The sequence below is a fragment of the Lampris incognitus genome, chromosome 7 (assembly GCF_029633865.1).
Source record: "Lampris incognitus isolate fLamInc1 chromosome 7, fLamInc1.hap2, whole genome shotgun sequence".
Taxonomy (NCBI): domain Eukaryota; kingdom Metazoa; phylum Chordata; class Actinopteri; order Lampriformes; family Lampridae; genus Lampris; species Lampris incognitus.
The window spans coordinates 33,322,898-33,346,792 of record NC_079217.1 but is presented as its reverse complement, the minus strand read 5'-3'; the positions used below and the strand labels follow the sequence as shown (position 1 = coordinate 33,346,792).

General features: G+C 40.9%; 1 protein-coding gene across 1 annotated transcript; it reads left to right on the top strand.

Annotated features, from left to right (window-relative positions):
- Positions 1-97: 97 nt before the first annotated feature.
- On the top strand, positions 98-17,753 carry itgae.2 (integrin, alpha E, tandem duplicate 2). Its single transcript, XM_056282844.1, has 24 exons — positions 98-185; positions 384-505; positions 692-846; positions 948-1,107; positions 1,468-1,615; positions 1,711-1,781; positions 5,840-5,966; positions 8,055-8,191; positions 8,433-8,570; positions 10,760-10,978; positions 11,210-11,343; positions 12,515-12,651; positions 12,798-12,952; positions 13,035-13,154; positions 13,327-13,400; positions 13,589-13,724; positions 13,825-13,929; positions 14,246-14,301; positions 14,467-14,547; positions 14,659-14,728; positions 14,820-14,921; positions 17,287-17,376; positions 17,475-17,585; positions 17,700-17,753. Exons 1-24 carry the CDS (start codon positions 98-100, stop codon positions 17,751-17,753), a joined length of 2,790 nt encoding a protein of 929 aa, XP_056138819.1.
- The last annotated feature ends 6,142 nt before the right edge of the window (positions 17,754-23,895 follow it).

Sequence of the window (23,895 nt, the reverse complement as noted above, 5' to 3'; positions counted from 1 at the left end):
AAAGAATGGAAAATCCATGTACATATGTCTTCTCTCTAAATGTTGTTTACCTCTCATCCAATGCTTCACTCCGGTCTGATTTGAAGTTGATGATCAAATGGAAAACACCAACAACAATAACAACAACAACAACAACAACAACAACAACAACAACAACAACAACGAGGATGATGATGAACCAGAAGGTACATTTCGTCATTCATTACATAAGCTTTTTTTTTTTAACTTGGATTAATCAAAACACCAAGGGTCTTGTACATTACACGCAATAAGTATTATAACATTTTCTTATAACTAGATGAATTGGCTCGTGTGTGTGTGTGTGTGTGTGTGTGTGTGTGTGTGTGTGTGTGTGTGTGTGTGTGTGTGTGTGTGTTTTGTAGATCCCGGTACAGAGATAGGTTTTGTACTTGATGGATCTACAAGCATAATGTCGGCGGATTTTGAGAGAGCTAAAAACTTCATATCCATGGTGATGACCAAAGTCTGGTCGAAATGCTTCAACGTGAGTATTGGTTTACACAGTTCTGAAGGCATGCCCCTTAGCCTGACCACAAGGTGCTATATTCACACAACACTATCACCTGACGAAACCTCTCCTCACACACGTACATCCAAGCAAGATTTAATGAACTTTTACTGATGAACGTTGCTTTGAATTGAATTTTTAACAGTTTTTCTCTTTGTCTAGTGTGATTTTGCTGTGGTTCAGTATGGATCACACATCAGGTCTGAGCTTTTACTTAAAGAGAGTATGGAGAATGGTACAAAAGCTGTTGAGAAGGTCAAAAACATCAAACAAATTATGAATGCAACGGTTACAGCTTCAGCCATACAATATTTGTTGTAAGTACCTTGTTCAAACAAGAGTAATTAAACTTATAAACTTTCCCCCCCCAAAACAACTGTTAGCATTGTTGACTCTAGTGTTTGACAATGTTTTTAAGAAATTACACCTTCGTGCCTGAAAATGGATCAAAACCAGATGCCAAGAAAATAATGATTTTGCTGTCAGATGGGGAAATCTCGTACTGGGATAAAAAGGATCATCTAGAGAATACACTGAGGATGCTCACTGAAATGAATATTAAAAGATTTGCCATTGGGGTAAGTGTTCTCTTTTCATCCTCTGCAATATATGTATCTTCAGTCAAGATGAAATAATAGGGCATTCAGGTGGCGTGGCGGTCTATTCTGTTGCCTACCAACACAGGGATTGTCGGTTTCGAATCCCCTTGTTACCTCCGGCTTGGTCAGGCATCCCTACAGACACAGTTGGCTGTGCCTGTGGGTGGTAAGCCGAACAGGACGGCTCAATTGGCCAAGTACAATTGGGGAGAAAAGGGGGGTGGGAAAGATGAAATAAGAGAAGTAAACCCATGCTAGCCAGTTCTCAATAGGGGAAGGTTGATAATGCATGGTTGGTGCAGTTCAAATATATTATTATGATTGATGCTATGAAATTAGGTTGGAGAAATTAAAAACAAGACAACAAGTCAAGAAGAGATGAAAAGCATCACTGCAAATGAAAAGAACCTCTTCTGGGTTGATGACTACAAAGCTTTGGATCATATTCTTGCTCAACTGGAAACTAGCCTCATCAGTGGAATTGAAGGTAAATCTGGCTTTTAGGCCATGTTTTCTTCTGCGTATAACAATCCATTTAATGTGGGTTACCTGCTCTAACATAATCTTGACTCAATAAAACAGGAATAAAGCAAGGGGACAGCTTTAAATTCCAACTCTCAGAGGCTGGATTTAGCAGTCACATGGCTCCTGATGTAAGTCCATCGGCACCAAAGTAATACACTTGCATAGATGCATAGATTTAAGTTAAACTTTACAGTTTTTTTCTATCTGTATTTTGCTTTTTGCTTCATTTATTTGGTATCCAAAATACTCTGCTCATTTATATATATATATGTCAACACAGATACAGGAAACAAGATTTTAATACATTGCAGTACAGGCCTGTTTCGTGGGTCTTGCACTCATCAGCTGCTAATGTGTTTCAACAAAGAATCATACAGTTTGCATTGCCCAGCGTCACACCCCTAATTTCAGTTGGACAGCAAGACATTTTTTTTCAAGACTCTTGAAGAAAAATACCAGATAGAGGGAATCATCTACCAGGCATCGGTGACAAGAGAAGGCAACTACAATGTGGACACTTAATGTGGGATTAACAGAGGGCCCTTTTAAAATTAGGTTTAACGCCCATATGAGTAGCTTCAGAAATGAGCACGTGAAAAATGCAATGGCCCTAAGCCGCCACATTTGGTCATTGGTAGACAATAATATCAGTTATTCTGTCTCATGGAAAATCCTTGCAAAGAGTAATGCATATTCAGTTAGAGGTAAAATATGTAACCTGTGCTTGGCAGAAAAGTATTTTATTATTTGCAGACCTGATATGTCCACCTTGAATAATAGAAACGAATTGGCCACCAGCTGTAGATACCGAAAAAATATCTCCTTTGTAACTATAAGTAAAACGTCTTTTTTATTCTTCCCCCTACCATTAGATGATACACATATGACATTTATTAGGGTTTTTTTTTTATTCATATTTTAACTGCCTGTCCTTCCAACTGTGCCCCAACACCACCCCAATATATAATTCACATAAATTACCTTGTTATATTTTTAATGTACGCAATTTCAACAGTGCCCTGGCCCCTAAAAACTTTTCAAAACAAACCCCAGTCCCATTGGTTGTAATGTTTTCTACCCCTCCACTGGTTGCTGTGCATCATAAGTACCTACCCCATTGGTTGTTCTAGTTTGAATGTTTCCTCATCTGATTGGTTGCTGTCCAATGCAACGCAAACTGTACGATTCTTTGTTGAACCACATTAGCAGCTGATGAGTGTGAGACACACGAAACAGGCCTGTACTGCAATGTATTAAAATCTTTTTTTCCTGTATCCGTGTTGATATTCCGCTCCTCATTAGTTGAGCACTTACAACACCATTGAAGGTCCAAAAAAAAGAAGAAAAAAAAATGTGTGTGTGTGTGTATAATCCAGTGATTCAAGTAATTCTTCAATGGACAGTACAAGTCTGTTTCATGCCATAAGCAACCATCAGCTGTCAATAGAGCTACCAGCTCTATTGAAGGTATGTATGTGTGTGTGTGTGTGTGTGTGTGTGTGTGTGTGTGTGTGTGTGTGTGTGTGTGTGTGTGTGTGTGTGTGTGTGTGTATATATATAAAATCCAGTTAGTCAAGTAAATTCTCTTTGAGACAGTACAAGCCTGTTTCATGCTATAAGCAATCATCAGCTGTCAATACAACTACTCGAGGAAAGGTCATACCATCTACTGCCTTGTCATGCACATCACATGCACATTGTCCAATAGGGAAGGGAGATGTGCAACGTACAACAATTTCAAAAACACGTGATCGCTAACAGAGGTGCGATTCAAATTTCAAAAACATATGATCGCTAATAGTCCAATTTGGGGGGGGGGGTGTTGGTATTTGTCTATTGTCATGATTTATTTGTAATTAAAAAATAGGTGCTTATATCTATGTCTGCAACTGCTGGCCAATTCATTCCTGTTATTCAATGTGGACATTTCTGGTTTCCAAATGATAAACTATTTTTCAGTTAGAATTAGATTGCACATTTTACTGCTTGTTGAATATGCTTTGTTCTTTGAGAGGATTTTCCAGGTGGTTGAATAATCAATGTTTCTGTCTGCCAATGACCAAATATAACGGCTTAAAGATGTTACATTCTTTAAACGGTTGTTTCTAAAGCTACACATGTGCATTAAAGCCTCTTTTTGAATGTTCCCTCTGTTAGACCGACGTATGTCTCTATTTTGACGTTGTCATTTCTCATCATCGTAGCTTGGTAGATAACTTCCTTCATCTGGCATTTTCCTTCGAGGGGGCATGAGTCATTCACACGGCAGTTGCAGCTGGGGGAGTCCAGTTCTGATGAAGGTGTAATTGATTTGTTGATGATTCTTGTGGTATGGGACAATATTATTTGTTTAATGTTAGACATGCAGCTGTAACTAATTTTGATGGTGTTCTGATTGAATCTTCCTCAGTTGATGGTCTGGGACAAAGCACGTATCCAAAAGTTCATACAACTGCTTACCAATGTTTGTGGCCACTGTAGGGTGGGTTGTACCAGGTGATGTTTCATTTTCTGCGACGTTTGTTGATTTTCTGGCAGTCAGTATTTAATGGTGGGTTGTATTTGAGCTTAAAATTGTAGCCGCTCTTTTGCAATGCATCTTGGTATGGGATGCAGCTTCATCGAAGATGGACTCACTAGATGCCAATTTTGAGGGTCTTCTATTAATGCTTTCTGGGATGTTCTTCAAGATGGAGGGTGGGTGAAAGCAACCACCCTCTATGGACAGCTGATGATTGCTTATAGCATGAAACAGGCTTGCACTGTCTCATAGAGAATTTACTTGACTAACTGGATTATATATATATATATATACACTCACCGGCCACTTTATTAGGCACACCTGTCCAACTGCTCGTTAACGCAAATTTCTAATCAGCCAATCACATGGCAGCAACTCAACGCATTTAGGCATGTAGACATGGTCAAGACGATCTGCTGCAGTTCAAACTGAGCATCAGAATGGGGAAGAAAGGTGATTTAAGTGACTTTGAACGTGGTATGGTTGTTGGTGCCAGACGGGCTGGTCTGAGTATTTCAGAAATGCTGATCTACTGGGATTTTCACGCACAACCATCTCTAGGGTTTACAGAGAATGGTCCGAAAAAGAGAAAATATCCAGTGAGTGGCAGTTCTGTGGGCGAAAATGCCTTGTTGATGCCAGAGGTCAGAGGAGAATGGCCAGACTGGTTCGAGCTGACAGAAAGGCAACAGTAACTCAAATAACCACTCGTTACAACCGAGGTATGCAGAAGAGCATCTCTGAACGCACAACACGTCGAATCTTGAGGCAGATGGGCTACAGCAGCAGAAGACCACACCGGGTGCCACTCCTGTCAGCTAAGAACAGGAAACTGAGGCTACAATTCGTACAGGCTCACCAAAATTGGACAATAGAAGATTGGAAAAACGTTGCCTGGTCTGATGAGTCTCGATTTCTGCTGCGACATTCGGATGGTAGGGTCAGAATTTGGCGTCAACAACATGAAAGCATGGATCCATCCTGCCTTGTATCAACGGTTCAGGCTGGTGGTGGTGGTGTAATGGTGTGGGGGATATTTTCTTGGCACACTTTGGGCCCCTTAGTGCCAATTGAGCATCGTGTCAACGCCACAGCCTACCTGAGTATTGTTGCTGACCATGTCCATCCCTTTATGACCACAGTGTTCCCATCTTCTGATGGCTACTTCCAGCAGGATAACGCACCATGTCATAAAGCTCGAATCATCTCAGACTGGTTTCTTGAACATGACAATGAGTTCACTGTACTCAAAAGGCCTCCACAGTCACCAGATCTCAATCCAATAGAGCACCTTTGGGATGTGGTGGACCGGGAGATTCGCATCATGGATGTGCAGCCGACAAATCTGCAGCAACTGCGTGATGCTATCATGTCAATATGGACCGAACTCTCTGAGGAATGTTTCCAGTACCTTGTTGAATCTATGCCACGAAGGATTAAGGCAGTTCTGAAGGCAAAAGGGGGTCCAACCCGGTACTAGCAAGGTGTACCTAATAAAGTGGCCAGTGAGTCTATATGTGTGTGTGTGTGTGTATATATATATATAATGTGTGACTGGAACTTGGCGATGAATATGAACAGCATTGAATATGGTTGGGATATGAGCTAAGAAACTGAATATATTGTATATATACATGATAATAACTGGATGCCCTGTCTCTTTAGAGCTCTGTCCTATTTGGGGCGGTTGGAGCATATGACTGGAGTGGGGGAGTGATCCTCAAATCCACCCTGCAGAAAAATGCAATTTTCTTACAGGGGAACTCCTCGGGACAAAGGTTCTCTTACTTAGGTAAGACAAATCAGGAAACAATTTGAAATAATTAGATAGCCTTGCTATATTTATTACACTAGTATTGAGTCCTCTACTTAAAGCCTCAATTAAATGCTGGTAAAGTGTAGTCTAATAACCACGGCAAGAAATAATGGACAAATTCATTAAATAATAGAAATATACTTCAATCGCTGAATAAATAGAAAATGTATACGATTGGCCTGTATTAAGATAGGGTTTTCATTGGGAGTGATGAAGGACAGGATTAGGAATGAGTATATTAGGGGGGCAGCTCAGGTTGGATGGTTAGGAGACAAAGCAAGAGAGGCAAGATTGGGATGGCTTGGACATGTGTGGAGGAGAGATGCTGGGTATATTGGGAGAAGGATGCTGAATATGGAGCTGCCAGGCAAGAGGAAAAGAGGAAGGCCAAAGAGGAGGTTTATGGATGTTGTGAGGGAGGACATGCAAGTGGCTGGTGTGACAGAGGAAGATGCAGAGGACAGGAAGAGATGGAATCGGATTATCCACTGTGGCGACCGCTAACGGGAGCAGCTGAAAGTAATAGTGGTAGTAGTAGTAGGCCTGTATTAAGAAAAAAGCTGGGATAGGCTCCAGCATCCCGCAACCCTGAGAGCAGGATAAGCGGTTTGGATAATGGATGGATGGCTTTAAAATATAATATATTACAATATTCATTAACAAGAACAACCTTTGTTAGTATTAGCTTGCAAGTGGACCTGGTCATGAGAGAGCCATTGGATTTCAGTTTGCACAGTTTGTGTGGTTCACTTTATTATACTATCGAGCTCTTCCAGAACAATCTAGCCCTACCCAGTCAAACCCAGGGCGGTCCGACAGGACATATCTCACTAAACAACTAGATGGTGCTGTCCAAATGGATGGTGCTGTCCAACTGGGTGGTGCTGTCCAATAGATAGGTGATGTCCAGTTTGGCAAAGCTTCTGAATTGTTTGGCTCTCTATAGCTGGAGTGAGACAGGAAGGAACGGCTGATGAAGAGCAGCTTACCCGAGTGTGTGCTTTGATTTCTGTACTGCTGCCATCTGCAATTTACTGGTCAGAAATCCCTTACCACAGCTTTAAGTACAAAATAAACTGAGTGGTCAGAATACAAAAAGGATGCAAAAAAACAAAAACAAAACAAAAAACTGGTATAATCATCTGAGAATGACAACTTAGTCCAACGACTCAGTAAACTGAAATATAAACCCTCCCCATCTGTAACTCTATCCAGGTTAAACACAGATCAAGAATTTATCATAAATTTATCATAAATATTATGTCTTGATTATTTCTTTGCAGTTTCCAACAAAATTTACAAAGGGTGGCTTTTGTGATGTCTCATATACAAATGCACTTGTTCTGCATAGACGCTCAGTCTGTCACTGGAAAATGAGATTGAGATATACATATGTTATCTATAGCAGTAGTGGTACAGCAGCAAAGATATTAAGATCTGGGGACAGTCATAAACAGGGATGCTTCCAGGAATACTGGGCCCCATGACAAGACAGTATTGTCCCTGGCCCCAACCAATGCATGGCCACCGCACTACCCAACATAAATGCATCCAGCATGTTGTATGTGACAGTAACAATAATACAAAAATATATCTGTTTCATTAAGTTAATTGCTTTTGATTGTTTGAATGGAGCATGAAGAACCCCTGCCATTCCATCTTTTTCATGGCTTATTCTTTATACCAGACCAGTAACCCTACTGTACACGGAGCAGAAGGACTTAACATTTTCGTGAATAGGGGGATTGGGAGTATTGTGGTGTTGGTGATTGCAGATTCTACCACACAACTCGGTTACTTGTGCAAATAATCTATGTGAAAAAATTGTTTGTAGTGTTTGTATTAACATTAAGGAGACAAGACAAAGACAATTAAGGGAATAAATTTAGAAACTGACATTTCTAAGAGCACCCTGTAAGTTAGGGCCCCCTGAATCATTCTAACCCCTCTCCCCCCTTATGAAAACCCTCATCTTAACTACTATCTTGTCTTTAATGGAACTGATGCAAAAAACAATACAAAGTGGTGTGTGTGTGTGTGTGTATCTGCATGTGTGTTTGCCAGGCTACAGTGTGTTGTCAGCTACAGGCTCCTCTGGGATTCTCTACATCTCAGGGGCCCCCCGTTACTATCTGACAGGGGGGGTATTTGTCTTCGAGGCAAACACACAGACACAACTTCAGATTCTACACGGTGATCAGGTCGGTCAAATTATTAAACTCTGATTGCAGCAACTGCAACAATGAATCTATCTGGGGCATGCATTTTGTGAAGAGATATCCAAAATCCCAAACTACATCTATTTACAACACAGTCTGCCGCCATCACTTGGGGATTGCATGCAACATTTAAACTCACCCGTTTCTGATATATTGCACCAAGTTCACAAGTACAATTTAACTTTGTAAATAGTCTGTTTTTTTTTAATTTCACCATGTTTAGGTTGGCTCATATTTTGGCTCAGTATTATGTGCTTTAGACATTGACCAGAACGGGGTGACAGACTATCTGCTCATAGGAGCATCATCATTCCACCAAAGTGGGGAGGAGGGCAGAGTATATGTCTACAAACTTGAGCAGGTAAGTAAGAAATGGATACTTAACTTTATTTAGGACAAGTTCTTTCGCTTGAATGTAAAGATGTGAATGTACAATTTTTCATGCCAGCAAATATTGAACAACTGGGACAGGGATGGGCAACATGATCCAGAAAGGGCCCGTGAGGGTGCAAGTCTTTGTTCCAGCCAAGCAGTTACATACCTGATTCTACAAATCAAGGTCCTTAGCAAAGACTATTGGTTGACTAATAGAATTAGGTGTGTAACTGCTTGGTTGGAACAAAAACTTGCACCCACACTGGCCCTTTCTGGATCATGTTGTCCATCCCTGAACTGGGGTGTCATTCTAAACTGAATACACACAAAATTCTGGATTAAAAGTGTAATCTATAGCAATAACTAAGAATCCAAGAGCATGGGCAGTTTCTTAAAAACTCAAGTATTGTGTTTAATTTCATGCTAGTTATATGTATTACATGTTGTTGCATGCTTTTTTTTCCTGATGAGGTTTTTCTTGTGGAGTTATTCCTCAGTCAGGTCTAAGGTCCAAGTCGTATATCATATACTGTCATACGTACAGTGCATCCGGAAAGTATTCACACCCCTTCACTTTCCCCACATTTTGTTATGTTACAGCCTTATTCCAAAATGGATTAAATTCCTTTTTTTTCTCATCAATCTACTCACAATACCCCATAATGACAAAGTGAAAAAGGTTTTGTAGACATTTTTGCAAATTTATTAAAAATAAAAAACTGAAATATTGCATGTACATAAGTATTCACACCCTTTGCTATGACACTCAAAATTGAGCTCAGGTTCATCCTGTTTCCACTGATCATCGTTGAGATGTTTCTTCATCTTGTTGGAGTCCACCTGTAGTAAATTCAATTGATTGGACATGATTTGGAAAGGCACACACCTGTCTATATAAGGTCCCACGGTTGACAGTGCATGTCAGAGCAGAAATCAAGCCATGAAGTCAAAGGACCTCTGAGACAGGATTTTATCGAGGCACAGATCTGGGGAAGGGTATAAAAAAATTCTACAGCTTTGAAGGTCCCGAAGAGCACAGTGGTCTCCATCATGCCAGAAAGCACCTAAAGGACTCTCAAACCATGAGAAACAAGATTATCTGGTCTGATGAAACCAAGATTGAACTCTTTGGCCTGAATGCCAAATGTCACATCTGGAAGAAACCAGGCACCTCTCATCACCTTGCTAATACCATCCCTACAGTGAAGCATGGTGGTGGCAGCATCATTCTGTGGGGATGTTTTTCAGCGGCAGGAACTGGGAGACTAGTCAGGATCGAGGGAAAGATGAATGGAGCAAAGTACAGAGAGATCCTTGATGAAAACCTGCTCCAGAGCGCTCGGGACCTCAGACTGGGGCGAAGGTTTACCTTTCAACACGACAACGACCCTAAGCACACAGCCAAGACAACGAAGGAGTGGCTTCGGGACAAGTCTGTGAATGTCCTTGAGTGGCCCAGCCAGAGCCCAGACTTGAACCCCATTGAACAACTGTGGAAAGACCTGAAAAAAGCTGTGCAGCGACGCTCCCATCTAACCTTACAGAGCTCGAGAGGATCTGCAGAGAAGAATGGGAGAAATACCCCAAATATAGGTGTGCCAAGCTTGTAGCTTCATACCCAAGAAGACTTGAGGCTGTAATAGCTGCCAAGGGTGCCTCAACCAAGTACTGAGTAAAGGGTGTGAATACTTATGTACATGCAATATTTCAGTTTTTTACTTTTAATAAATTTGCAAAAATTTCTACAAAACTTTTTTCACTTTGTCATTATGGGGTATTGTGTGTAGATTGATGAGAAAAAAAAGGAACTTACTCCATTTTGGAATAAGGCTGTAACATAACAAAATGTGGGGAAAGTGAAGGGGTGTGAATACTTTCCGGATGCACTGTATATGCAGTTATTGTACGCACTTATTGTAAGTTGCGTTGGATAAAAGTGTTGGCTAAATGACTGTAATGTAATGTAATATATTGTTGTACATTGTACTGATTGTAAAGCCCTTTAGGGCTACCTTGAGAATTTGGGTTATACAAATAAACTTGACCTGAATTGACAGTTGTGAGATGAGTGTGTGTTACATTTGTCAACTGGTGAATGTGTCATTTCACAACCAAACCTTTCTGTCCATTCTGCAGCCAGACTAAATGGTTGTTTCTCTTGGTTTCTTTTCTCAGAAACTGTTCAGAGAGGAGGACTTTAAGTGGCAAGGTTTGGATAAATATGTTTTTGCCAGATTTGGGGCAGCCATTGCTGATGTTGGAGATCTGGATGGGGATAAGTACAATGATGTGGCTGTTGGTGCACCACTGGAGGAGGATGGATGGCCTGAAAGCTCTGGAAGTATTTATATCTACAACGGAGCACAAGGGAAGCTTCATAAACACTTCTCACAGGTAGTTTATTTGGAAATCAATTGAAGCTGTGGCTATCTCTGCTGTACTCTTATGCTTAAGATGAATTAGTATGTTCTACATTTTACAATGCTTATGGTTTGAAAAGGTTGTCCTCAGGCACATGTTACTGGCAAATGATAGCTAAGAAAATGAAAGGTTTTGAATAAAATGTAAAAAGGAAGAACCTTAGTAAAGTACCATTTCTCACAATGTTCATCTTCTTTTCTGTAGAGAATCTCCCCTGCGGAAATCAGCATGAAGCTTCGCCATTTTGGTCGGTCCATCAGCACTTTTTCGACCAAAAAAGACAATCAAAGACAGCGTTATATCGGTGTTGGGAGCAAAAGCACAGTAACTGTCCTAGAGTAAGTGAGAAACATCATGACAAAATCCACAGCAAAATGTCCCAGGAGAACGAAAAAAGGTGTTTGACCTATTTAAGGAATAGATAATGTAACAACACATGCATGGGTTGGTAGATTTTAAAACTGAGAACCTGTCAGAAAATGTTCAGGCATGTTTGACCATTTACGAGAACGTTTTAAGATTTTTTCTTTTTTTTTTCTCACTGTTGTCATGTTACTAGGAGGCGTCATGCAGTCTTCTGCGTTAGTGATCCACAACGTCAAATAGTCTCAATGCTGAGAAACTGAGATAGTCCTTTATTGAAGATTGGCACTGATGGAGTTTCTTAGCAATGAACTAAGCTTCTTCCTTCGTGTGCCAGACCACATTCACACCACCTGTTATCCCACAGTGCCTTTGGCCATGATTATTCACATTTCATAAGGAGTGAATGTGGCAAATTGGTCCCTTGGTGAATCTCTTGCAGGAGTGGCTTTGCCATTACTCACTGTGTACAAAGCCTTCGTCACGTCACAGCACTTACACTGTCCGGGGCATTGGGCTTTAAAAGGTTTCAATGAAAAAGTCCGCGGTGGTGTAGCGGCTTTGTGTCGATGCAGTTGCCCACTGGGGACTGGGGTTCGCGCCCCGGTCTCGTCAGATCCGACTATGGCCGGACTCGATGAAGCAGCGATAATTGGCAACGCTGTCTTCGGGAGGGGGGCGGAGTCGGCTTGTGTTCGTCACGTGAATGCGTCTGTGTGTGTGTCGGAAAAAGCAGTGGTTCGGCCTGGATTCGCCTCGTCACGAAAGTGGGGAGGCGTCTCGTTCGAGACTGCCGGCCGGAGAGATGCAGTTGGCGAACGCATGCAGTACGAGGGTGGATGTTTGAATTAAATTAGGGATCGATTGGCCACTAAATTGGGAGAAAAAAGGGAAAAATCAGAAATAAATTTTTAAAAGGTTTCAGTGATAGTGTCCATGAAATCATCAATTCTGCTTAAAAACTAACTAGCTGACATGGATATCTTAGTTCAGTGTGCGCTTTATTTTCAGTTATTCACATGAATCCCTATTTCATATCACAATTATTCTCACCCAACTGTATTTTTACCATGCATTTCCTTTTCCTTTAAGGAGAAATATTTATAGCTTACATGTTTGCTAATGTAATTTTATTCCATTTCCCAGAACTCTTCCAGTCATTGTTTTCAAACCTCACCTAACCCTGAATCCAGATAATATTCCTCTTCAATGGCAGCTAAACCAAAACACCAAGCCAGTCACCCTGAAAATCTGTCTCAATACCCAACGGGGAGCTATTGCTAGTATGTGTGCAATTAACTAAACAGGTTTTGAGCCTGATTTTTGCTATATGAAAAACAATATTGTTTGATTATGATGTTGTTTGATTATGTGTAATATCATATCATATACAAGAATCATGTGTTTTCCCTCCTCTTCCTTGACTCAGATAGGGAAGAACTTCAAATCCCATACAGCATTCATCTGGATATAGGTCAAAACAAAAAACGACTCAGTTTTGACAACAAAGCAGACAAAGAGGGAAACTTGACCGTTCTTTTTGATCAGGACTGCCTTGGCTCTTCCATCCCTCTGAGTTTTGTGGTAAGTCAGTCAAATCTACAGCCTCCACAACCACAGAGAAAGAAGGACACTATAATAAACTAATATTCTCTCCTCTCTTTAGGGCTGCTATGATTGTCATTCACCCATCATAGTGCGGTTTACCTTCTCGTTACCCTTGCCAGTCACTGGTAAACCTCTTCGGATTTTGGATGCCCTCACGCCAAATGAAACTATGGGAAAGGTAGCTTACATTAATTGTGGCTAAACAAACAAAATATACAAATGAGCACACAAGTAAACTGCAAACACAGGGTTGTTCTTTTTGATGTCTACATTGAAAGTCTTTTTTTTGTTTCCTGACTAAAATACTTAACAAAATTTCATCACCCCTTTTCAACATTTTGTAATTGCAGATAGAATTTGAGAGAGAGTGTGCCATAAGCAACAAATGTGTTGAAAAGATATCCCTGTCTCAGACGAGGCTTAGGTGAGTCAGATTTCAGACACGGTGACAATTTATCTTTATCATCAACGATAATTGTTTTAAATCTGTACTATTAACAACTTTTATCATGCACAATTGGTCTCAATGTTAAGAATCAAGACACCATGAATACTGTGGAATTGCTAATGTCTAATGTTTCTCTGTTCTTATCATGCATTATGACCCTTTAGTGACAAATTTCTTGTCATCGGGTCAACTGAGAGCATAGAAATATCCTTCAACCTGACCAACAGTGGGGATGGAGCCTACATGACGATGCTGGTTCTGACATACCCTCGTGTCCTTCAGTATAGCCATATGACATCGGTAATACAGCTTCTAAATTGACTTCATTAAAACTCAGTATTCAAGGTTTTACTTTATTGCTTGAACCGACTACGAGCAAATCTTTAATTGTTTTCTCCAGAATTCAATGACGCTTAGGGGCTCAGCATGTGAAAATGAATTGAAAGAGTCATATTCCCACCTTAAGTGTCACCTTCTGCATCCAGTCTTCAAGAGAGGGGAACGGGTAAAGCAGCCTGCCAACACTAACAGCATGCTGGGCTTACACCACCTTTGACAATTTGGTTATCTTCTTAATTATAATACACTTTATAATGAGTAATTAAATAGTGTTTAATAAATAAATAAATAAATGGCATTGTTTCTATTGACTCAAAATATAGCTTCTTTCTTTTGTATTTAACAAAAAAATTGAGCACAAAAATTAAAATATGTGCATTTTTTTCAACCTGATTATATTACAAACTCTTGGACAATTGTATGCAAGAGACATTTATTATCATTGTTTTTCTGCATAGGCCATTTTTGCAATCCATTGGCAGCTGGTGGACACAAAGTCGGACATGCTGGACGGCAACATCATGGCAAATTTAACATGGTTTGGAAGCTTATTTTCAGCCTTGTAGTAGTTACAGATGGTTTCCTAAATAACTTCAAATTTTAATTTCTCTTTTAGTTTCATCTGAAGATTTGAAAAATGTCTTTTTAAGTTATTTTGTCATACTAAGTGTTGCTGCAGCTGAACATGAAGCTGTATTTTTAGTGAGAATCGTGGCACCCGGGAGCTGGACAACCAGACATACCACTTTAGGATTAGGAATGCTTTGAAAGTCCAAGTAGCAGGGTAAGTCTCCAATGAAGAACTAGAAGGGTAAACGAATTGGGGGCAAAAAAAAGTCATCTTCATCAGCTAATCGTATTCATTAGTAATCATAAAATATTTAACTTTTTACAGGGAAGTCAACACAAAATCAGTGAAATTTACAGACGAAGTTGAGAAAAAAGACATCCAATATACATTCAAGGTGAGTTTGCACTAAAACAAACACAAGATGGGTTTTAATTCAAAGTTTTCTTTAAGTTTTTTCCATGCTTTGTTTTGACTTTTTCTTCCAGCTGCTTGGGGAGAACAAATACAACGCAACTTTAAATGTTAGCATTGGCATATGGCTACCAGCCCAGCACACTGACATAATCATAACTCACGTGGAGCCCAAGGTATGTCAACACAATTTTAACATTCAGATGACACATGCTGCAGTTGATTATGTGTTTTATGTTTTGTATGTAGATTTAATGGTTTCTTTTGAATTAAAGGATAAATGTGTGATGCTGCGGGATAAAACATCAATGCCAGTAAGTACCTTACAGTGGAGGGACAATTCAGAAGGATAAAACATGCATGACTAAATTAATGAATTAATTTTGCAATGCAGTCAACAATATGTTAAGATAATCAAATTATGGAACATATGCAAATATAAAGTGACAATATTAAATAAACTAAAATATAAATACCAAAACACTGTACAAGCAAAACATTTTATTTCATTGCACATTTATGTATTTACTGACTTATTTGCACCATGAATTAATAAGATTTTTCATGGAAACTCAACTTATCAGTCAAAAGACAAGTCCTACTAGGGGTGTAACGGTACACATATTCACACAGAAAATTTCGGTTTGAGTCTTTTGCATTGAATTGTTTTAACCACTGTACATGTGAAACTTTTGTGTGTGCAGAATTTAATTTAAAACTTTGAGTTTCCTTCCTGCACTTTGACAAAGGTCCGGAAGTTGTATGTTCAGCCGCCCACAAAACACACACACTCACACACATGGCAGGTGATTTAGAACAGTGCAGTCTCATAGTTATGGTGAATGCAGATAAACCAGAGCCGAACCAGAGTATACTGAAGATACTCCAGTATACTGGAGTATCTTCAGTATACTGGAGTATCATTAAAGTCTGCTGTTTGGCAACATTACGGTTTCTAAGCGAACTACAGCGAGTGGACAAAGACAGACAGGTGGACTGGATGGACACTACATGCCGGCATTGTTCCACTGCCATCGGGTTTGTTGCTGGCTGTACGTCCAACTTGCTCACTCATTTGAGATGCAGCAGTATCAACACGTTTTTTTTCATTTGAGAAAGGCAGAGCCATAGTTAGTTCAGTAAATCACTGCTTGATAAAAAAAAAAGAATAGAAGCGATTTTATGTTTTGTCCCCCCCCCCCCGCTGTACCAAAAACATACCGAACTGTGACTCCAAAACCAAGGTACCTATCAAACCGTGGATTTTGCATACAGTTACCCGCCTATATGTCACATACTGCTTCTGTCCACAGATTTGGTAGTGTTTGGAAATACTTTTAAACATGTAGTTAGCTAGTGAACAACTTTTATGTTTTGTTTTTTTTAATTTGCTTGCATGGTTAAAGATGCCTCAGCCTTTCACGTCACCCAGCCTCCTCTTTGATACCAAATTCAGACACATTTATTCATTCGTTGTTTTTATTTTGTGTATTTTGTCAGAATTATCCCTCCATTCATTAGTACCTTGCAATAATGAAAATATGTCACTTTCATATTCATCATTATTAAGATTCTGATGATTTTTCATTGTTCAATGTGAACACAGAAATATGCTGTCCATTGCACAGTGTGGGACTTGACCGACATCATAATAAAGACACGTGTTACAGTTAGTGATGTTCAGGTGGGTCAACCTTCATGCGCTCCAGTGAAAAATGTAAAGAAAATTTACATTTCAAGATCAATTTGATTTGAAAAGTTTTTTTGTTTTTTTTTATAACACGAATACGACAAGGCATAAAAGTAGGTGGTGACCAAAGGGAAAAAAAGTCAGGTTTGGGATAATTATTTAAAACCCTTTTTGTAAGACTATCACAATACATTGCTGGGAGGGAGTACGAGTTTGAAGGGGCATGTTAATGACCAAAATCTAGAGGCCCTTAAAAAAAAATTAAAAAAAGCTAAATTACAATATCAGTAAAATATTTTAAAAAATATCTTTAGTGGCTCGTATCCTCATGTTACCTCCAGCTTGGTTGGACGTCCCTACAGACACAGTTGGCCGTGTTTGCGGGTGGGAAGCCAGGAGTGGGTATGTGTCCTGGTCGCTGCACTAGCGCCTCCTCTGGTCGGTCGGGGCGCCTGTTCGGGGGGGGAGGGGGGACTGGGGGGAATAGCGTGATCCTCCCACACGCTATTTCCCCCTGCTGAAACTCCTCACTGTCAGGTGAAAAGAAGCGGCTGGCGACTCCACAGGTATCGGAGGAGGCATGTGGTAGTCTGCAGCCCTCCCCGGATCGTCAGAGGGGGTGGAGCAGCGACCGGGATGGCTCGGAAGAGTGGGGTAATTGGACAGATACAATTGGGGAGAAAAAGGGGGAAAATCCTCCCCAAAAAAAACAACAAGAAAAAACCTAGTGAAATTAATTGTTCTCCATTTTATACTGTAGTTTTGTTTTTGTTTATTTGCTGTGAGTTCTCAGCAATAAGGCTCTTTTAGTTAATGTCATTGTCTTCCATTCTGTTTCTTGGGATTACCAGGGGTCATCTGACACTATAAGTGCCACAGCTAGTGTGGGCTTTGATAAGGAACAGTACCAACTTCTAGGCACAGAAATGACATCATCACAGGTAACTGGTGATTCATTACATTTTAACTATGTGACATTTGCTTCTTTAATCTCTCAAAACATAATTCATATTTTTCAAGTCTGTTTATTATTTTTTAGGTGGAAGTTATAATACTTAAACAGCATGTAGTGAAATCCATGTCAGCAGTTATTGGTGGCTCTATAGGCGGTATATTGTTCCTGGGAATTTTCATTGTCATCCTTATCAAGGTAAACAAATGCATCATCATCATCCTTCGACCGCAGTCAAGCAAACAAATGCATCTTCATAATTTAATAAATATTTTGCCCCCCCTGTAATTCTCCACTCTCCTTGTATTGCAGTGTGGCTTTTTTAAGAGACGTGATCCACATGAGCCATCAACAATTTCAGACTGAGGGTCATTTCTGGAAACCCATTCATTTGGAAATCATATTGTATGTATTGTGATGTACACACAATACGAAAGACCCAAAGCCAGACCGCGGTCTTGAATGCTGGGGATAGAATGTCGTCCCATTTCTATGTTTATTTTTTGCCATTCTTTACAAATATATAAAAAATATATATATATATTTGAATATCCTTGTCCATTATTAGCATATTGCATTGTTCACCTTTAGTATTGTCTGTACAGTCTAGCATGCCTTATGACTAGGGTCCTACCAAATTCACGGTACATTTCGCTCAATTTCACGGACCTAGTTTCTCGAAAATCACAGATTTCACAGATTCTATAAGAAAAATGCGACATTTCACGGCAATGATTAAATTACACTTTTTCTTCACACAGGGCCTTAATAGCCCAGCCTACTGTACACAGCATAACCGTACTAGTGGTTGAATGTAAGCACTGAGCATCCTGCGACGGTGCTTGGCTTCATGCTCTGTCTCTGCGATGAAAATACTTGTCCATGTTTTGACACGGCCCTCTCCGCGTCCACAGAGTTCGTCGGGATTGACAGACAGCGCCACGCTACTTTAGCAAGATGTGGTAGCCTAGATTCGGAGGATTTCCAAAAAGCTAGCACTGGTAAAGTTGTGTCCACCTCTTGTTCAATGTGTTTGTAGTTCGGCAATTCCAGCCTACAGTTTTTGTCAAATCCAGGAATGTCCGTGCTGAGTGAGTTTAAATCCACCGTCAAAATAAGTATTTGTGCAGGGTCAAAAATGCGCACTGCTTTCAGGAATTCGGCCGCTGGTTGTTTAAATCTACTTTGCGTAATGTTCTCGTTTGACTCGTCTCCGTAGCAGTAATACTGCCTGATCTTTTGTATCATGCCAGAAAACATGTGATGAGCACTGGCATTTAAATCTGCACGCTCGGAGTGAATTTCATTCGCCTGTGCTTCTGCCCAAAAGAGCAAATCCATGACCCTGTTGTACGCCTTGTGAATTAATACATGTCGAGATTCAAACCAAGTGATCAAGTCCATTAGCTTAGTGGCATTTTTGGAAATGAATTTGACCTCCTCATTCAGGTGAGGATTGTGCAAATGGTCAATTACACGGGAAGAGGCTGATTTCACGGTCCGCGACGCGATTTTCACAGCCGTGAATTTGGTAGGGCCCTACTTATGACTCTTGGAAGTGGGTCAAACTGATAACGCTGCTCAGCACTTGCAGCGTGATCTACTTGCAAGACTCTTTGCTTGCCAAGCTATCGTTTCTGTATTGTTTGTATTGATTATTAACGGAGTTGATTATTTTCTGGGGGGGTTTTTTCTGCACAAGAGAATTTATGTATGATCATATGTACAACCATGCCAAATTTACTTTCAGTTATTTTATTTTTTTATTTTATTTAACCTTTATTTAACCAGGAGGATCCCGTTGAGATTACAAACCTCTTTTTCAAGGGAGACCTGGCCAAGATAGGCAGCAGCAATTAGAAAGCACAGTTACAAAATCACACAGTTGCAAGATTACACATTTGAAAACACAAACAAAAGAGAAAAATAAAATAAAATAAAATAAAGACAAAAAAGGAAATTACAAGCAGATTATAAAAAACAAGTACATGTTGTGAAATCAGCTTCAAGTACTCTCAATTTGGATTTAAAACGGCTCAGTGAGATTAACTCTAAATTTCCAGTCATTCTGCAACATATTCCAGGTTAAAGGTGCAGAATGAACAAAAGCCTTTTTACCCAATTCAGTGCGGGCATATGGAACAGAAAGCAACACATAGTCAAGATAACGAGAGGAGTAAAGGCCAGCACTTCTCAGTGCAATTAAGTCACAAATGTAGGAAGGCAGTAGACCGAGGATTGCCTTATATATAAAAGTATACCAATGACTGAGCCTTTGGGTGGCCAGAGCAGGCCATCCCACCCGACCATACAACTCACAGTGATGTGTCAATGATTTGCAATTAGTAATAAATCTCAAAGAAGAATGGTAGGCAGTGTCTAACGCGCAGAGACATTGAGCAGAAGCATTCATGTACAAAAGATCTCCATAATCCAACACAGGTAAAAAGTTATGCAGTATAACACACAAGGACAAATGACACTGTAATAGACAGCTAACAGTTTACCAGACTGTCATTGTCATATATGTGTGATAATTTGGGCTAAGTTTTTTTTATGTTACATTAATATTCACTGTTGTCTGCATTGGTCTAAGTAAGTGTGTGTGTTTTATCAGTGTATCCATGAATAAAGTTTAGAAAGTTTTGTATGTAATTGTATTTTTTTTTGTCTTCTGTATCTGGCTTAGGGTAGAACTGTCTCCACTGAAAATGCAAGACAAATACATAAAGGGAGACTCCTAAATACGTACTGTATGGAGCAAGTAAAAAAAAAAGTGCAAGTAATGCATTACTGTAGGAAAGTGTTGTAACGAATTCGGGGGGCAACCGCAGGAACCGCCGCAGCCGGTACGCGAACCCATACGTCCCGCACCGCGGGCGACATCGCTAACCACTCGACAGAAGGTTCCGGTCAGTAAGCTAAGGGCTAACCGTTAGCCCTTATCTTACTCACCGAACGAGTTAGCCGCTAATGTGTCTATCCATGCACGTCACCATACTCACCTCCTTCGGGAAACGCGTCCGCGCGCATCCCACTTCTGACACCATTGTAGCGAATTCAGGGGGGCAGCCGCGAACCCGTGTGTCCCACTCCGCAAATGACATCGTTAACCGCTCGACTAAAGGGTTCGACCCGTTAACCAAGGGCTAACGTGTCTACTTATCCATGCACGTTACAGTATATTTAAAAGTAAAACGAGTAGGATTATCCTAAAAATCAACGTACGCACTCATACAAAAATAATCCCTCTCAATCATCTCTTATGACCCACTAGACGTGTTTGGCGGTGTCTGTATCTGCAGAGACCCTGTCCCCAGCTGTAAATCCCCCCAAGGCACGGCGAACACAAGTAGCTTTCTTGAACAGGTTTAATGAAGTCTCCAAATCTCCATCAACACCGTGAAAACTGTATACATGACACAATACAATTAGCACAATTAACATAAAATCAGACCGCACATAACGTGGGCTACATATAACATACATAACGTACCTCGTTGGCTGCATGCCAGAATGAGGGAATGTCCGTGAAACTTGCAATGATTGTCTTTGATGTCCTTATAGCTTCCGTGACAAACTTTAACCCATGATGCCCGCGAACAACGAGAAAAGACCGCAGGCCACCCGAAAGTCCATGCATCATCCCGCTAGGAAGCAGGCGGAAGTGCGCGACCGGAAAAGAAGGCGAAAACACGTCTCCCAAACAACGCGAGACCACACCCAAATGCACACATGGAAACAATCACAAACAAATCAAACCATGTGTCACCCAACAACCAACGAACAAACAACGTACAAACCAAGCATGGAATCAACCATTAATGTGAAATGTAAATAACATTATGGCTACATTTACACTCCCACCAAATTACACAAACTTAACAGTATGTAGGATTTCTCAAAAACAATGTTATTGCAGGTACCATATCATCAAAGGATATTTCTCAAAGTTAGAAAGGTACGTTTACAGGTAAGTTTTCCTTTTCCTTTTTTTCTCAACAGGTAAACTTCTATATCATAGGTACCAGGTAAGTAAGAAACTCGCTGTGGTACTCTGTACTCTAATCTGCTTCTATTAAAATAACTACTTTGTGTATAGGTCTTTCTAGATACATTGTGCTGGTTGTAGCTTTCCCTTTGCTATCGAATGTGGTGTGGCTAACTAGCAGCTTCAGCTTTCTGACCCTACCATCTTGCCCTGGGTAGACGTCAGGGACTCTTGCTAGTCTCCACTCGTTGCGTGGTGTCTGTTCGTCTTGGAGAAGGACGATGTCATTGACTTTTGAGTTCCTTCTGTTTTTACACCACTTCTGTCTTGGTTGCAGGTTCAGAAGAGATTCTTTCCTCCAACTGGTCCAAAACAGGTTGGCCATTCGCTGTAATCTTGCAACTGCCTTTACAGCTCTTGTCCAGTCCGAGAACTTCTTCAGGTGGTCTAATAAAGATCTCTGTTCCTTTGTCTCAGTGTTGCACACGAGAGCCTTTCGAAGTTCGGGATCATCTTCGTTGACTTCTCCCACCTTGCATTCTCTGTGGAGTGGACCCTTTTGCCAAAGAAACTTTGGGCCGGTGAACCAGTTTGAGGACTTAAGTTGGTCTTTAGTCAAACTTCGAGAGGCGTGATCTGCGGGGTTGTCCTCAGAAGCAACATAGGACCACTGTTCAGGCTTTGTACTTGACTTGATTCTTTCGGTGCAGTTGAAAGAAGACTCAACATCTGGTGTCACTTGTCTCACTACTATGCGATGACTCGTTCTGATGGCATCTCCGTAGTCTACATAGGGTCTTCCACACCCCACAATGCTCCATCCGAGGTCCGTGCGTTGTGCTGGTTTGCTTTGCCAGATACGACTTCTCTTGGTAGAAGGGCTTGTGAGCAGTTGTACCCGATGAGCAGGCCTACTTCACATTCTTGTAGAGGTGCTATCTTTTTCTGAAGGTGCTCCAGGTGGGACCAGACTTTCGCTTTTTTCTTTGTTGGTATGTGGGCTCTGTTGGCTGGAATGAACTCCCATGTATATGCTGGTGGTAGGGAGATCTTCTTTTTGGAGTAGAAGCCACGGACTTGTAGATTGTTCACTCTTTGAGAGTTTACTGTTGTGGTTGCAGTCATCGTAGTGAGCTTGAGCTTGACTTGGTTTTTGTTGGCCTTTAGCGTTTCAGCTACTTCGCTTAGAATAAAGGTTGAGTCACTTTGAGAGTCAAGCAGCGCATACACGAGGACTTCTTGTTCTGGGCAGGTTACAGATGAGAGCCGGACAGGAAGTATTGCAGAGGTATGTGTGCCAGCCTCACCAACTATTGCTCTGTGTGAAGTAGCAGCTGTGGGCGTTTCTTCAGGAGGTGATGATTCGGGTTCCTCTTTGCTTGGTCTTTGCTTTTCCTTGGCTTGTGGTGACCTGTCGCCTTTGGCTCTATCCGCATGCAGGCAGGTAGGGTGCCGCTTGTGGCACACGTCACACTCACTTCTGCTGCTGCATTTCTTTGAGTGGTGGCCAGGCTTGAGACAACCAAAGCACAGCTTGTTTTCTTTAACAAAGGTTGTTCTTTCTTGAACTTCCTCCTTCATGAACGTTCTGCATTTGTGCAATGTGTGTCCATTGTTCTTGCAGAAGACACATGTCGTGACCTCTTTTTCATCTGAACTTATTGTCAGTACCTTTGCTCCAATGGTTCTATTCCATTTGCCTCTTGGGTTCTCAGCTTCGCCTTGCTTGAGTGACTGCAGAGAGGTGATGGGGTTACAGGCGATCTTTGCTTCTTTGGTTAGAAATGCGACGAACTGGCTGAAGGTGGGGAACTGGTTGTTCCGTTCTTCTATTTCAGTAGACTTCCGGTTCCACCTAGCAATTAACCAGTCCGGTAGCTTGAAGAAAATCTTCCTGTTTTCATTGCAGTAATTCAAGATTTCCAGAGACTTTATGTGGGTCATAGCGGCCTCACAACTGCGGAGAAAATCAGTGAACCTTCTGAGCTCGAGGCTATCCTTAGGTCCCATCTTGGGCCACGTGTGGAGCTTGTCTCTGTACGACTGTGCGATTGTGAATGGGTTTCCATATCTTTCGTCCAATAGCTCCCATGCAGCAACATAGGCAGACTCGGTGCCGAGTAGGAAATAGCCATCTATCGCTTTCTTTGCGTCTCCATCCACATACCTATGGAGGTAGTAGATCTTCTCATTTTCCTTGATATTCTTCTGGTCGATCAGCGTTTCAAATGACAATCTCCAGTCATTGTACATCAATGGATCCCCACTGAATACTGATGGCTCAGGGATTGGGATTCTGTTGGTACTCACTGCATCTGCTAACACCTTGACGAGCTCTGCTGTACTTTCATTTGGGGAGGTGATCACAGTCTTTGGTGCAGAGAACACATACGGGGATGGAGGACTTGTGGGAGCAGGCACTTGCTTGACTGTTCTCAACTCACTATCCAGTGTGATCTCTTTCTTCTCTTCTTCTGTGACCTCCTCTTGATCATACACTTCTATTCTCGCTTGTGC

What these genes read in the sequence shown, in the direction of transcription:
- itgae.2 (XM_056282844.1), top strand. Translation starts at nt 98, where the DNA reads ATGGAAAACACCAACAACAATAACAACAACAACAACAACAACAACAAC. An exon ending in CCATCCCTCTGAGTTTTGTG is followed by an intron (nt 12,953 to 13,034) that starts GTAAGTCAGTCA and finishes TCCTCTCTTTAG; the next exon opens with GGCTGCTATGATTGTCATTC. An exon ending in TAACTCACGTGGAGCCCAAG is followed by an intron (nt 14,922 to 17,286) that starts GTATGTCAACAC and finishes TGGGATTACCAG; the next exon opens with GGGTCATCTGACACTATAAG.